The 16,032-nt window shown below is 45.0% G+C and overlaps 1 protein-coding gene across 2 annotated transcripts in view; it reads left to right on the top strand.

Annotated features, from left to right (window-relative positions):
- The window catches only part of FLT4 (fms related receptor tyrosine kinase 4), a 137,063-nt gene extending 122,114 nt beyond the window's left edge, over positions 1–14,949 (top strand). The window contains exons 24-30 of one of the 2 annotated variants that reach the window (XM_075602060.1): positions 1,012–1,123; positions 3,098–3,197; positions 3,977–4,082; positions 4,856–4,989; positions 6,532–6,652; positions 7,850–7,935; positions 10,323–14,949. In XM_075602060.1, the coding sequence (XP_075458175.1) occupies positions 1,012–1,123; positions 3,098–3,197; positions 3,977–4,082; positions 4,856–4,989; positions 6,532–6,652; positions 7,850–7,935; positions 10,323–10,539 (876 nt within the window). In that variant the 3' untranslated portion in view covers positions 10,540–14,949. Of the gene's footprint in view, positions 1–1,011; positions 1,124–3,097; positions 3,198–3,976; positions 4,083–4,855; positions 4,990–6,531; positions 6,653–7,849; positions 7,936–10,319 lie in introns of both variants that reach the window. The other variant, XM_075602059.1, reaches the window with a different exon arrangement.
- The last annotated feature ends 1,083 nt before the right edge of the window (positions 14,950–16,032 follow it).

Genomic DNA, 16,032 nt, shown 5'->3' with positions numbered 1-16,032 from the left:
TGTCATCTGACACTTTGGGAATTAATACATGCTACATATTAGCACTAAGATTTATTACTATAGAGATTAGGAGGGACAGTTATTTTTGACTAAGCCTAAATGTTGACCTTCCATCTCAAAATATACTGCAGTGAATTCTAAGCGATCCTAGATATGCTTAAAACCCACGAAGAACTGAAGGGGTGAATAGCTTAGTGTGCGTTGTTAATATCTTTAAAGGAGCACTTCAGCCTAGGACACAGAGAACGAAGGACAGTAGCAAGATAAATGGGTAAAATTTAGCCAATTGGCCCCTTAAAAAAAATTGGCACCTTAAAAAAAAAAAAATTATATTATAATAATGATCTCATCACTAAAATATTGTATAGTCATTCAAATTGTTAGCCTAACTTTTTTCTTTTGTTTACAAAGTAATTAAGTGCCATCATTAGTCAGACAGATGTGCATAAGTAGCCGATAGGCTTGGTTCCAACAAACCCCGATTCACATTCACTTTTCACAAGATAGAAATAAGTAAGACAGTTACTTTAAGATCCTTTCACTGATAAGTTAGTTATTTTAAAAAAACTAAGTGGAACTGCCCCCTTTAAAGGAGCAGTTAACCTCTGCTCATCTTTTATTTGGACCAACCCTTGTTTAACATGGGGTGGGGATCAGGAGTTCCCCAGATCTGAAACAAGCTATTTTCCACTCCTGAGACCCACTGGTTCCCAAGATACCTGGAAAAGAGCCGCAAGCCCCATCCCCTCAAGGGCAAATAAAATAGCGGTCTAAATGTCTGGCATTATATAGGCCTATGGATGACATGGTGGATTCCTGTTGGCTTGTGTGGTGCAGGGTATCTAAATATGGTGGTATCTTGGAAACCCGGTGGGTCCTCAGTTTAAATCATGCGGTTCAGCTCTTGGGACCCCCTGCTTCCCATTCTGGAAAAAAAAATGGGGGGGGGGGGATTAATAGGAATGGTATACGTTTCACATTCTTTGTAATAAATGTTACAATTCTTTACAGGCGCGTCTGCCCCTGAAATGGATGGCACCGGAGAGCATTTTTGATAAGGTCTATACCACCCAGAGTGATGTCTGGTCCTTTGGGGTATTGCTGTGGGAGATCTTCTCACTCGGTGAGTTAAAGGGCAGAGTTCAGCCATGTGTTAGAATGTAAAGCAGGGATTGCCAACTGTAGTCATCAAGGGCCCTCAACTGGCCAGTCAACGACTGAGCCACTGATTGAGCCACCTGTGCTGAAGCAGGGATATCCTTAAAACATATGAAAGAAAAATGCACACAATGCGCACCAGAAATTAAAAAATGGTAAAATGTTTATTGATAACAATTAAAACTAACCTGAGGGGATCCAACCCCACCTCAGTACAATGCGTCACAAAGCTAAGTTTGGTTACAATGAACACAAACCATAGGATAGATCAATTCTAACCAGTAGACCTAAATCTACAAGCACCATAACACACAATGTATGAAAATAAAAATAATAAAAAAGGGGGCAGTGTTCAAAAGAAAAACAGAACAAATAATCCTGATTAAAACTAAAATATAGTTAAACAACTACCCGAGACTGACAGGGGGAGACGGAGACTTACACTGAAGCCTAGAGCGGGTTCCGCGGCGAGCGTACAAGGATCCGGATCACGCCACCGCAGAGATCTCTCCGCCGCCCAGGCTCCCTGCAAACGCCGTCTCAGCCTGTCAGGATACGCGCAGAGTGACCTGTCGTGACCTCTACGCGTTTCGCACTACGTGCTTCGTCAGGAGGTCACGCACAGCGTCACAAGCGCGTATTTCACTGTACCACAGCCAAAAAATTGATTGGCTGTGTTACAGTGAAATACGCGCTTGTGAATTGATTGGCTGTGGTGCAGTGAAATACGCGCGTGTGACGCTGTGCGTGACCTCCTGATCAAGCATGACGTGATCCGGATCCTTGTACGCTCGCCGCGGAACCCGTTCTAGGCTTCAGTGTAAGTCTCCGTCTCCCCCTGTCAGTATCGGGTAGTTGTTTAACTATATTTTAGTTTTAATCAGGATTATTTGTTCTGTTTTTCCTTTGAACACTGCCTCTTTTTTTATTATTTTTATTTTCATACATTGTGTGTTATGGTGCTTGTAGATTTAGGTCTACTGGTTAGAATTGATCTATCCTATGGTTTGTGTTCATTGTAACCAAACTTAGCTTTGTGACGCATTGTACTGAGGTGGGGTTGGATCCCCTCAGTTTAGTTTGAATTGATATCAATAAACATTTTACCATTTTTTAATTTCTGGTGCGCATTGTGTGCATTTTTCTTTCATTTCTTCAAGGGTGCCCCCTAGGGGGTCACCTTGTTTTAGGAGCTGATTGGGGAGACGCTCTGCACACATGCAGCAAGGAGATTTATGTTTCCAACACAATATATACCTGCAGCACGAGGGCTGAATTTCCTATATCATCTGATTTCCTTAAAACATAACCTGTTGGGGACCCTTGAGGACTGAAGTTGGTCACCCCTGGTTTAAAGAGTCTCTACATTTTTGGTAAATGTAACATAAAAACACCATGTCTTTCCCTTGATACAGGAGACCCTTTGATGCATAAAACCTCTCATATGCATATGGGCCCAATAGTGTTCTATCATTGAAATTGCTCTCTTAGGCCTCGGCCATGTTACCTGCTTGCTTGCTGAAGCGTGCTGACGCTCACTCATGCTTGCCACTTTGCCCCTACAGCCGCAATTAGAGCGGCTTTAGTAGGGGATCGCCTATGCTTCCGCAAGCGCGCGGAAGCGTAGGTCTTAGCAGATTTTAAAAATCAAGCTCTTGCCGGAGCACAGGGCCGGTCACGTGAGCGGTTCGCCCAATGAGGGCGAACCAGCTCTGTGACGTAACTGGCCCGCCCCCGGCCTGCCCCCTGACGGCGCGCAGGGCAAGCAACTGCAAGGCCAGGGAAAGCACCCGCTTTCCCTGAGCCTCAGCACGCATCAGCACGCAAGCAGATAACATGGCCGAGGCCTAAGTCATAAACGGGTCAGTAGTGTTTTAAGTGGCATAGTGACACCCTCAGCACATGGCGATGGTAACTATCCTTCACTCTCTTTCCTCAGGAGCTTCCCCGTACCCTGGCGTCCACATTAACGAGGAGTTCTGCCAGCGGCTGAAGGACGGGACACGTATGCGAGCCCCAGAATACGCTACTGCAGAAATGTACGTGAGGTCTTTCTTCCTTTGATGCATTGAATAATGCTACACCCTTCACGAAGCTCAACGTGCTGCATTGTTTTAGAGGAGCTTCCAGTGAGCCAATCCCATCGAACGTCAAATGGAAAACCATCAGACTTCCACAACGCTTCAAATGTTTGTTGTATGTAGTGTCTCTGACAGAGAGATCTTGGTTTATAGTAGGGATTCAATTGTGTTTGGAGGGGGGAATTTTTGAACTGTTAAAAAAAAATATTGTTGTGGTTATTCAAGTTGGAGAAACTTTAATTGGTTGGAAGTGTAGAATTGGACTTATTAATAAAAATGGTCGATTCTGGCCAAATCCATTTCAGGAATTTTCTCGTGTTTTGCCCCCAAAATCCATTTGGTAAAATCCGTGGACGGATTTGGACGGTTTTAATCTGTACGTATTCATCAAAATCCGCCATTGGATACGACCAGTGGACAGATTTGTAGAATCCAATCCGCGGATTCAGCAATCCATTGGCGGATTTTTAGGATTCTGCCAACGGATTGCAAACCAGTTGTGGAATCCGCGGAGTGTATTGGCCATAATAATAAAAAATCCGCAAACAGCGAATCGCCCTTTGTCAGATTGATCCGCACAAATCCACACACCAAAGGAACCGGTCCCATCCATCAAAAAAAGTGTCCATCTCTACTTCTTAACACTTTGTTGCTGCATCTCGTTCACATTCAGCAGCCAGAACTAGGTTGCTGAGAGAAGCACAGACTTCATGTGCTAACAACAGCTTCTTTTACAGTTACCGCATCATGCTGAGCTGCTGGTATGGAGATCCCAAGGAAAGGCCGATCTTCACTGACCTCGTGGAGATTCTAGGAGACCTTCTACAGGAAAATGTACAACAGGTGAGACAAAGGGGCCTATTTAAATTATTCGATTTTTTACAAAAAGAATACTACCTTTTGTCCACCCACTATGGACATGCACATGCTGCAGCAAAGTTGATACTGTGTATTGCCATATACCTTAAGCTTCCGGCCGCTCCTCCTTCTCTTACCGTGCACCCCAAAACTGGAAAAACCTACCGCAGACTCTCACATCCACCACCAGTTTAAATTCTTTCAAAACTAAAGCTGTCTCACGTTTTAATCTGGTCTGTAACTTTTACATACGCCTTTAATATATATTATCTTCAACTGTGCATGCAATGTCTTATATATAATGTATACCCTGTTCATTTATGTAACTGTATTTGTAACCATGTGTTATTTGTCATCTTAACTCTGTGCCCAGGACATACTTGAAAATGAGCGGTAACTCTCAATGTATTACTTCCTGGTAAAACATTTTATAAATAAATAAAATTCTTCTCCTTAGAGACATACAGTATATGCTGAGGTGATGCCTCCCCCACTGGCCTCTAGCACACAATATAAACCAACAGAAGAAATGACTTCCCATTAATGGATCTCTATGTCTTAAAGTGGGCAACGTTATGCTGAAAAGTCGGGCTGAACATACACTATGCTTATTGTGACAATAGCACAATTACTACACCACTGTGCATCGGAGAAATGCTAAGCACCGATACTGCTACTTTCAATAGCATCAAAACATGAATATAAAATTGCAAATGTTGTACTATACTCTTGACGTCTTCTGCTCCTCTTCCGTGTAGGAAGGAAAGGACTACATCCCTCTCAATGACTCCCAGAGCTCAGAAGACATGGAATTTTCCCAGGGTCCCATCTGCCGCCAGCACACCTCTGATGAGGAGGAATGTGACCTGAGGCTGCACAACCTGGCTGTAAGGTGAGAGTATCCTGCCCACTGTCAGAATGGATGTGTTGTAGTAACGTGGTAACACCACTGGTTGTTAAGTGGATGAGTCTATTTTGGCGCCCGTGCCAGATCCTTGTGACTTTGAGCATGTCACGTTATGCTCCAGAGTGTTAGGTGTCAGCTGTGTGGAGCAGGGATATGTTTTGTGCAACAATAAGGAATATCTGCCACAGATAAAATAAAATGGAGGTGTCCGGGTGTTTAAAAGGTTTATTGGAGAATCGTCTTTGTGGAAAAACCATTTAAGCTAACCCCCTTTCTCTGGGTTCACCTGTGTAAATAAGCAACAGAGACTATTCCAAAACCAGAGACCTCTTTATCAAAGGCTTTAATCTCACAAAAGTGTACAAAAGTAGTACCCGGTTTATCATATGAAGAAGTCTCATCATTGTCTTGAGTAAAAACAATTGGGATACATTTAGTAAGGTGTTTTGCACCAGATATGAATTATACATGGTGCTACTTATACCCCACTGTGTCTTTGTACATGGAGAGGTTTGTATGGATATATTCACCAGCAATATGTATGCATTTGGATCAGAGATTATGGTTATCAGAAGTTAATATGTGGTGGAATGCAGCAGGAGTCTGGCATTGGGACGAAGATCTTTTATAATCAAGAAACGTATTGTAAGCTTATTATGAGAGATCCAAGCACATACTATATTTACTAAGCAGAGATAATCCATTAGAACAGGGGTGCTGAACCCCAGTCCTCAAAAAACCCCAACAGGTCAGGTTTTAAAGATATCACAGCTTCAGCACAGGTGGCTCAATTAGTGGCTCAAGTCAAAGACTGAACAACTTTGAGTCACCTGTGCTGAAGCAGGGACTAATTGAGCCACCTGTGCTGAAACAGGAATTTCCTGAAAACCTGACCTGTTTAGGGGGTTAAGGGGGGCTTGAGGACTGGAGTTGAGAACCAATGCATTGTGCACAAGGAGTAAACTCTGCACAACAGCATTTCATCTTTCTCGCCACACTTGCTGTTCTAACCAAGCATTTGCCACACATCACAATGATATTTATAGCCAACGTACTTTTTAGTGCTGTCGTACTCCGAAGATCTTTATTTGTATGGGTCAGTTTTGGAAAAGGATGGTTTTAATGTCTCCAAAATAAACGCATGTTAAATGATTTCCAACTACAGTATGTTTCTCACGAGTGCCGAGTATCAGAGAGAAAAGAAAAACATAAATTATGTTTTAATTAGACTAATCATCTCACAAGGTGATAGAGTGCTATACTGGGGTCTTTTCTCTCTGTTCTCATATATATACTGCCCCATCAAGCACCAAACACCTACCACATCATTAAGCTGAAGCAGGGGTATTTGTTCAGTGTGCTTTTTGAGTGCCGAGTATCTTAGGGGTCTTCCTGGGATTTCCTGAAAAACATTTAATGGGGTTGCACTTATAAATGAGAAGGATCATTTAACCCTAGGATATTGTGATCGTCCGTGACTCCTCAATGAGTATAATTTATTAGGTGTGTTGTCCGCTCTTCACGCAGATACTATAACTGTGTATCCTTTCCTGGCTGCTTCACTGGGGGCAACCAGATCCGCTGCCCATCCCGGCTGAAAACCTTTGAGGAGTTTCCTATGACACACATGACATACAAAGGTCACTTGGTAAGTTCAGTCTTGTAAGGGACCAGGGGACTGAGATACTGAGCAGAAAGGGAGATGTGTCTGGCCCTTTGCTTATATAAGGCTTTATTAGGCTGAGGACCCGCTGTGTGCGCGGCCGTGTGCGCGCGGGGCCCCAGCCCCTTACCTCCTGCCTGTCTGTCCCCGCTGCCTCCTTCCAGCGAGGCTCACTACGTGCTGTGACGCGTCAGCCACCAGGGGATGCAAGAGGATTGCGATCCCGAGCTGTGACGCGTCATATGGTGCGCTGGTGAGCCTATCAGCGACGGGGGCTGGAGTGAGCTTCCCCCACCTCCAAAAGGTGTGTGTGTTGTGTGTGTGTTGTGTGGGGGGGGGTGGACCGATGGGGGGACACGGACCGACGAGGGAGGGGGACGGACTGACGGGGGGGGGGTCGGACGAACGGACCCTCCACTCAAACCACGCCCCCCCCCCTCCCCGCTCCAGCTCCCTACAGACCGCAGGTAGCAGTCAATTGCCTCTCAGCGCGCCACCTGCATGCAGTGCGGGTGCGCTGATTGAGGCAGCGGGGCCTCGGCCTTAGGGATGTAGTGGATAACATAGTATTTTATAGAGCAGGAGTGGCTACTCCATTCCCCAACAACAGATCAAGTTTTCAAGATATCCCTGCTTCAGCGTAGGTGGCTCAGTCATTGACTGAGCCACTGATTGAGCCACCAGTGCGGAAGCAGGGATATCCTGAAAACCTGACCTGTTGGTGACCCTTGAGGACTGTAGTTGACTGTCCCTGGTATAGAGAGTGGTGAGACTGGAACGGTTTACTGTAGTCAGAAGAATAATGAAATGAAATGGCCCATATTTACTATGAAGAGCTACTCAATCAGATACCTTTCAGCCTGTCTTAGTAAATATTGCTCATTTAAGTGAATGATCTGTATGGTATCTTCAGGTCTGGAGAGTTTCTTATGGAGTTACAATGCTCAGTAAATATGGACTTGGATGGCCTATTCACCTGGATGGACGAGAAGGTGTCTTCCAACATGGAAGGTGTCTTATGGAGTGGCATGTCTTTGTAAATAAATACAGTGTTAAGGGCACACTTGGTTGGCCATAGCTCTATTTCTGTGTCATCAAATCAGTGTGCAGTGTCACACAGTACAGGGGGTCCTACACCAATTAATGTACATGGTATATTTTTCCTGCTGCTTCCTGCTATAGGACAATCAGACAGACAGTGGAATGGTGCTGGCATCTGAAGAATTGGAGAGGATAGAGAACAGACACAGAACAGAGGGGGAATTCAGGTACTAGCGGCGGCATTTTAATTCACATGGTTACACCAAATCGTACCACTCGTGGATACATAAGATGGCGCAGTTGTATCTGCATGATGAAATGCCGACATATTCTGTGGTATTAGAGTCTAAATAGGAATATATTGGCAGAGTTTTGACTTTTGATCATTAGTTTACTAAATTTGAATTAGTGTAGACAGCTCACAAACGTATAACAAAGTTAGATGCTCTTAACTGAGAAAATTCCCCTCTTTTTAAAAAAAAATACTCTCGCTATAAGTAGTATAAAGAACACACTTTTCTGTCAATTAGAATTGTTAAGCTATTACTGAAATTATATAATCAAACTGAATTGGTAAAACACTTTGCTACAAACCTTTCAAACATGAACGGTTTTTCAACATTGTATCTGATTACATATCTGTACTCAGTATATAATTTAAGTAATAATCCCAGAAGAACAGGGCATTACTGGCCAATAATGCCCTGTTCTGAGGGTATTATTACTATTATGGGCTAAATGTAGGCTTCTTATTTTTTTTTTACATTTTTCATAAAAAAGATACACTTTTGTAGTCATATTGATTTTTATCAGCATGATTGTCTACATTCTTTTTTTTTTTTTACTGCAAGTTTATTAAAAGGACATTATACATACACACAGCCCCCTCTATACACACACACACACACACACACACACACACACACACACACACACACACACACACACACACACACACACACACACTCCAGCACCCCCTCTATATAAACAAACACTCTGCAACCCCTCCCCCCTCTATACACACAAACATACTCTGCAGTCCCCCCTACACACTTTGCAGCCCCCTCCTCTACACCCAAAAAACACACTGCAGCCCTCCTCCACCCTCTACACACAAAACACACACACACACACACACACACACTGCATCCCACTCTACACCCACAAACACACTGCAGCCCCCCTCCACCCTCTACACACAAAACACACACACACACACACTGCATCCCACTCTACACCCACAAACACACTGCAGCCCCCTGTAAACTCACAAAACTGCAGACACACATACACCAAAGCACACTCTGCAGCCGTCCTCCACCCTCTACACCCACACACACACTGCAGCCCCCTTCTACACCCACAAAACACACTGCAGACACACACACAGCAACAAAACAGACTGCTGCCCCCTCTACCTCCACAAAACACACACCAGCAGCCCCCCTGTAAACCCACACACTGCAGACACACACACACACAAAACACTCTGCACCTCTCCTCCACCCACAAAACACACACTGAAGACACACACTGCAGCCCCCCTCCGCACCCACAAAACACACACTGCAAAGACACACACAAACCAACAAAACAGACTCTGCCACCTCTACATCCATAAAACACACCAGCTGCCCCCTCCCTACACCCACTGCAGCTCCCCTGTAAACCCACACACTGCGGAGACACACACACACACACACAACACTCTGCACCACTCCTCCACCCACAAAACACACACTGAAGACACACATACTGCAGCCCCTCCCCCTCTACACCCACAAAACACACACCAACAGAAAACACACACACCAATAAAACACTCTGCTGCCCCCTTTACACCCACAAAACAGACAGCAGACACAGACACACACACACACACACACCAATAAAACACTCTGCTGCCCCCTTTACACCCACAAAACAGACAGCAGACACACACACACACACACCAATAAAACACTCTGCTGCCCCCTTTACACCCACAAAACAGACAGAAGACACACACACACACACACCAATAAAACACTCTGCTGCCCCCTTTACACCCACAAAACAGACAGCAGACACACACACACACCAATAAAACACTCTGCTGGCCCCCTTACACCCACAAACAGACACACAAACCTTTCCCCTCACTCTCCTGTGCAGAGCTCTCTGGAGGCAGGGTGGGGGAGGAGTCAGTGCCTGGCTGCAGGCAGGGTGGGGGAGGAGTCAGAGCCTGGCTGCAGGCAGGGTGGGGGAGGAGTCAGTGCCTGGCTGCAGGCAGGGTGGGGGAGGAGTCAGTGCCTGGCTGCAGGCAGGGTGGGGGAGGAGTCAGTGCCTGGCTGGTGCCTCCTATGCAATCACCTCCCCTGACAGAGAACTGTTCTCACTATTTGTGAATGAGAACTGAAAGCTGATTGGCTGAAAACTAGGCATTGTGCCAAAAATTCCGGGCCATTACTGATTGGATAATGCCCCAAATTTTAACCCATCAGAGAGCAGGGACTTCAATAATGCCCGGAATTTAACAGCTTTAGCCTATAATACTTGTTATCGATTTATCGCATGACACACTGTTATCACACTATGCTCCTAATGGCGTCTTCATCTATTCCCTCCTCAGCAGTAGAGGGTCTCCGAGAAACAAAGAAGTGACGCTGGGTCACTCGTCCCCTCAGGAGAGGAGTCGCCCGTCGTACCCATCTCACACTGGGGGCCAGACATTTTACAACAGCGAGTACGGGGAACTGTCAGAACACTCAGAGGGGGACAGCTACACTCCCCCGGGAGGTTCCGCCAGCCCTGGCCTCATCCATGCCTCCTTCTTCTCTGATGAAAACTGAGGGCCCTACAGCTGGGAGATGCCCTCCATTTCCACAGTGGCCTATGCTTCCCCTCTAACCACTCCTGGAACTCACTACACAGAATATATAAGAGGGATGTGGAAATGGACTTCCACCCTGCAAACAGAGACAGAGACCCTCTGAACTGCTCCTCTGCCATGGCCAAGGAGTAGAAACTGGATGGGCTATGGGGAGAAGAATGGACAGCATTGAATTTCATTGTTCGCCCTTTTAAATGCCGGGGGTGGGGGTGGTGGGGGGGGGGGGGGGGAGATGATAATGCAGAAGTTTGTCCATCATCCCATTTTCCCAGCCTGGGGGCCAGGCGAAAGAATCCAACATTACAGAAACGTGTTATTTATACATTAGAGATGCAGAGATGCAACATGGGGAAGAGAAATTCAGAGAATATAGCTCCGTTGTACCTAAAAGTGTTAGGTCTCAATTTAGGCATATATTGATAGAGCTTATGTTCGGTTTTACTTAAATCCCTGATATGTAGGCAAACCAAACCCAATAACAAATGGTCAGCTAACCCGGTTCCAACATGGAAATTAAACTTGAGTCCAGGTTTTGTACCTCATCGTCCCACTGCATCTTGGGTTTCGTAATCCTCTTCTTTTTAACAATAACTATATGTTATAACACGTAGCTATAACTAGATGCATTTCGGAGAGAGTTGGATGGCAGAAATGAAACCAGTTTCTCTGTTGTAACTGCTATGGTGACTAATATGAAAGGTCCCTTGAAATGAGTCACCATCAGGGAAATAGCACCTTTAAAGGACCAAAACTACTGTAACAGTGATCTAACACTATAAAGTGCCTTTCACCCATGTGAATTTCCCAACATAAGCTGAATGTTTACAAGTGCAAGTCATTTTTCACAAAGAGGGTTCCCCCGTATTGACCCAATACAGAAGTGACAGAACCAGTCAGGGTCCTTTCCCAAGAAGAACAGAACTATAACAGCCAGAGCACCTGCAGTTCTGCACAAGAAAGGAGCAGGTACCCGGTCAATTAAACAAAAGGATACTCTTTGAAATGAGGGTGACCAGTGCCCCAAAAGAATAACCTGAATAAAAAAAAATCACTGAGTTTAGGCAGTCTGTGAATTTTACAAACTGTAGTGTTTGAAATAAATCTGCTTATCAGAGAAGCTAACATTTCAGTCCTGTCCCAGGGCACTGATACCAGGGAGTTGATAGGCTTGTTTGTACTGCATCTATAACTAGAAGTTATTTGGCTAACACTTAATGGGAAGGGGGATTCATGGATCGATTTCCTGCTTTACAGCTGGTCAGCAATTTCTAGCAAGGAGTCCAAAGGAAGCCACAATTGCCCATGCCGTACGAAATTTGTAACAACTGCGGTTCTGCGGTTCTCACAGCAGAGGGAGATCTTGACACTGATCTGCCATATTCATCCCATCTGTGTGCTATTAAGAGGTACTGTAGAAAGAGGGTTCACCGAGTAGACTGAGAAAATGCTTGGCATCACTGTGCCACCTTCTGGTATAGCAGATGAGCCAGTTCTTTTAACACATGAGTGGTTATTCTGTGCTGTGATGTGTCTTAAAGTGCTAATGTAATCCAGTAAAAGAGACATAAAAAAAAATGGATGATGATGATGATGATGATGGGATGGTAGCGGTGTGCGATACGTTTTATTCCCCCCCAGCAGGGAAGTAGTTAACTATTTCCAAGATATGGAGGATGTTGATTTCCAAACCCTGTCAGTGCTAGCTGAATTTTCAAAACCGTGCTGTACCCTTCTGCACTCAGGTTCAACTTACCAGTGGCCACATGCAACATCTGACTGAGCCCTTCCCAACGTACGCAAAGAAAAGAGTATCCCTCCAGTGGTACTTTCTAGCCGTTTGTGATTTATTTACTAGCCAACGTTTCGGTCCAACACAGTGGACATTGAGAAACTCCTACTGGAGGGCTACTAATTTCTTTGCGTCCATTGGATTTCACCATTGAGTGCAGCACCTACAAGTATATGGTTTTACATTGAGTGCCAGTGTGTTGATCTGTTAACACGAAGCCCGTCCCAAATCATGCAAAGCCACCCGCAGAAGAAGATGTGATACATACTATGCAAACGCAATGCTGATGTTGGTTTTCTTTTTTAATATAATATATACATTTATATATAAATATATATATTAGTATACAGTACAAACATATATTTTTCTATTGAAGTTTCTCCTTGGCCTCCTAGCTGTACACATCCTGCCTCTCGCCTCCATGGGTTAAAATGTTATTGAGTTTTTCTTGTTACCGTGAACCCCTCTCCCCATTTGCCTTCCCCCCCAAACATAAGTTTGTAAAAATGTATGTATTTTCCCTTAAATTATAAAATAACTTGGCTGTGCTACTGAGCAAGGGATGCTGTAGAGCAGGGGTGGCAAACTCCAGTCCTCAAGGGCATCAGTTATTGACTGAGCCACCTGTGCTGAAGCAGGGATATCCTGAAAACCTGACCTGTTGGTGGCCCTTGAGGACTGGAGTTGGCCAGCCCTGCTCTAGAAGCAGAAAGGTTAAAGGTGCAGTTCCACTCGCTTGGTTGAAGAAAAGTGTGTTTATTTATTTATTATCCAAGTTCCTTTCCTTCATCCATCCCAATCGCTGACTTTTATACTTTGGAGAAATACTCGTGAAAACATGTTGTTGCAGATACTTGTTATGGAGTATTGTCTTTTCTAAGAACCACTTGGTTTAATTTCTGTTGGGTGCAACTTTATAATTATCGTTAAATCCTTTACTTATAGCTGCATGTGTTATATATCACCCTACAGAAGTCATTGTGGTTTTTGCTCAAAGCTGTTAAGCTTAAAGTTCTGAGCTGTTCAAATGGTAGAGACTGAGCTATCTGGTTGAGTGCTTTATTTTTTTATTGCAACTCTAACACTAAATGGGACTGCACCTTTATGAAACCAAATCCTGCATGACGTTAATACTTCTGTTGTTAACAGTAAGGCTGCTATTGTAGTGGCGGCGTGTGCGCGAGCGTAACGGAGCGCATGACATCACGCACGGCTCTCTCGCTCGCGCAGAACATTCACTGAGGCTAGAGGTGATATGGGCGAGGGGGAGGTGTGGCGGACGCGTCACCAGGCTGGTTCACCCTCATTGGCTGAACCGCTCATGTGACGAGGACGTGGCACGGCCGCCGCGCTGCAAAAACAATTGAATTTGTCTCCTCTGTGATCGCGCGCGCAGTAGCGCCTTCTTTGGTCTACACTCATTTGTTCCAGCGTCGCGCGCATGCGCGCCGCCACTATAATCCCAGCCTGAGACCATAACTTCTGCAGTAAGAATAAATTCCACAGTAAACTAAAGGGTAGAACTCTTCCAGGCAGAACAATGGGTGAACAATCTGGAGCTAAGATTCATAAGGCCAGGTATTAGGAATATCCCTGCTCCAGCACAGGTGGCTCAATCATTCTGAGCCACCTGTTCTGAAGCAGGGAAAAACCGGCCTATTGGTGGCCCTTGATTGAGGACTGGAGTTGGCCACTCCTGCTCCAGCAGTAATCAAAAATGGAACCCCACGTTTTACTACTTAATGAGTTTGCTTGACATGAGCAATACCTTGGTTCGAAAAGAATGAAAAGGGTACTCACTGTGCAGGTATGACCCAAGAGAGTCACACATTCCAAGAGGTTTGTCATTCGGATGCTATCCTAAACATGTAGTGCATATATTACTAAAATTGTGGGAGCGTACTTTAAATGGTGTGAACAATCCAAAAGTATTGTACCATGATGTTGTTTTGCAATGATTCTTTTTTTTTGTTTCATAGGTGTACATGAAATACAAGATCTGCGTAACAAATGACACACTCTCAATGTTGCCCATTTAAAAAGTTGTGCAAATTCCAAAAGTATGTGTGCACACTTCCAAAGATTTTGCACATATAGTTCAAAAGCTGTTATGTACAATTGAAATGTCATTGTGCCCCTTCAACAAGCTGTTGTGTACAATCTAGAATCCAATGTGCCCCGTTATGCTGTTCTTGGGCATCTTCCAAAAGCATCTATGCACATTCCAAATCTTGTGATGCAGAAGTACTGAGAGCTCGCTCGGTAACAGCACTTGCATTATATATTGTCTTACTTTGCTAATGGTAGACACTGAAGCCCTAGACAAGACACCACTTTCATAGACCTTGCGTTTTATAAACCCGTTCTTAGGATGTGCTTTATATGAGTGTTGAGCGTGTGTGTGGGTGTGTGTGTGGGTGTGGGTGTCAAATGTTGCCTTCTCCTTCCCTCTCTCTGCTATATATGCAAATATTTTGAAGCCGCTCTCACTTCTCTTTCCCTGTATCTCTTTTGCATTACTTTGCCATTAAAAGTTTTGTCATATTATCTAATGGTCAGAAATGAAATAAAATTGTAAATGACAGTGATAAGTTGTATGAATTTTGGCTTCTTTTTGTTATCCATTCTGTCCAGCTTCTCTGGAGTAGTGTTATTTTGACACATGAGCTGAAATTGCTTGTTCTGCATAGTTGCCCAAATTATTCATGTAGGTTCATATTTACTAAGCAGTGCTATTCCACAAGACACCTTCCAGGGCTGGAAGGTGTCTTATGGAATAACACCGTTTGGTAATCGTGAGCTATAGTGTACGGCGCCAGTTATGAAAAAGTTATCTGGTGTGAGGGATGCTACCTTTGTAGTGGGGATGTGACGGGGCTCGTCTCCGATCAGGAAACGGACCCACAGGGCTGAGGTAGGGATGCCAATTAACCGACCAGAGCCCAGGGACAGAGTCCTGTTAGAGTATCCGTGGTCGGTATGCAGGCGAAGGGTCAGGGCAGGCAGCAGTGGTGCAGAATCCAGTCGATAGACTAAAGGTCAGGGCAGGCGGAAGGCAGCGAGGTCGAGGTCACGGTCCAGGGTCACGGTCCAGCAACAGGAATTTCAAATGAACAGGGAAGCCACAGGGACTGGCAAGCCACACGGAAGGCTCAGGAATGGGGAAGGCTCAGGAACTTGGAAGGCTCAGGAACTAAAGCCCAGGGTGGCCAGGAACACAATGAAAAATATACAATGCTCAGGCAGGGGCTAGAAGTCACAGGCTGCTATTTAAGCCCTTGAACAGGGCACTGCCACAGCTCTCCAGCTCTCCAGCATTCAGCAACCGGTTCCTCCGTCCTCTATGCTCCTCCTGTACCTCCGTCAGACGTGGTGAGCACTGCACTCCCACGTGGGACGTCGCTGATGCCGGGATCAATAGTATACCAAAAATAGTTTAAAAAACTTTTAAAAAAACGTGTAGCTCTTAGCACTACCATCCACTAATGTGCCACTAAACACTGTACAGTCCACGCCCTACGCGTTTCTCCTTGCGGCTTCATCAGGGGCTGATCAAAGCAGTTCATGTGACCGGGTCCCGTGACCTCCTTACAACCCTTCAGGTACTCACAGGGTCTTGTTACACCTCCGATGCACTCGGGTGCGCTCTCTCACAGCACTCCG

Source organism: Ascaphus truei, chromosome 5 (genome assembly GCF_040206685.1).
Source record: "Ascaphus truei isolate aAscTru1 chromosome 5, aAscTru1.hap1, whole genome shotgun sequence".
Classification (NCBI taxonomy): domain Eukaryota; kingdom Metazoa; phylum Chordata; class Amphibia; order Anura; family Ascaphidae; genus Ascaphus; species Ascaphus truei.
The sequence above is the reverse complement of the archived record's forward strand: the minus strand, read 5'-3'. Positions and strand labels throughout refer to the sequence as shown.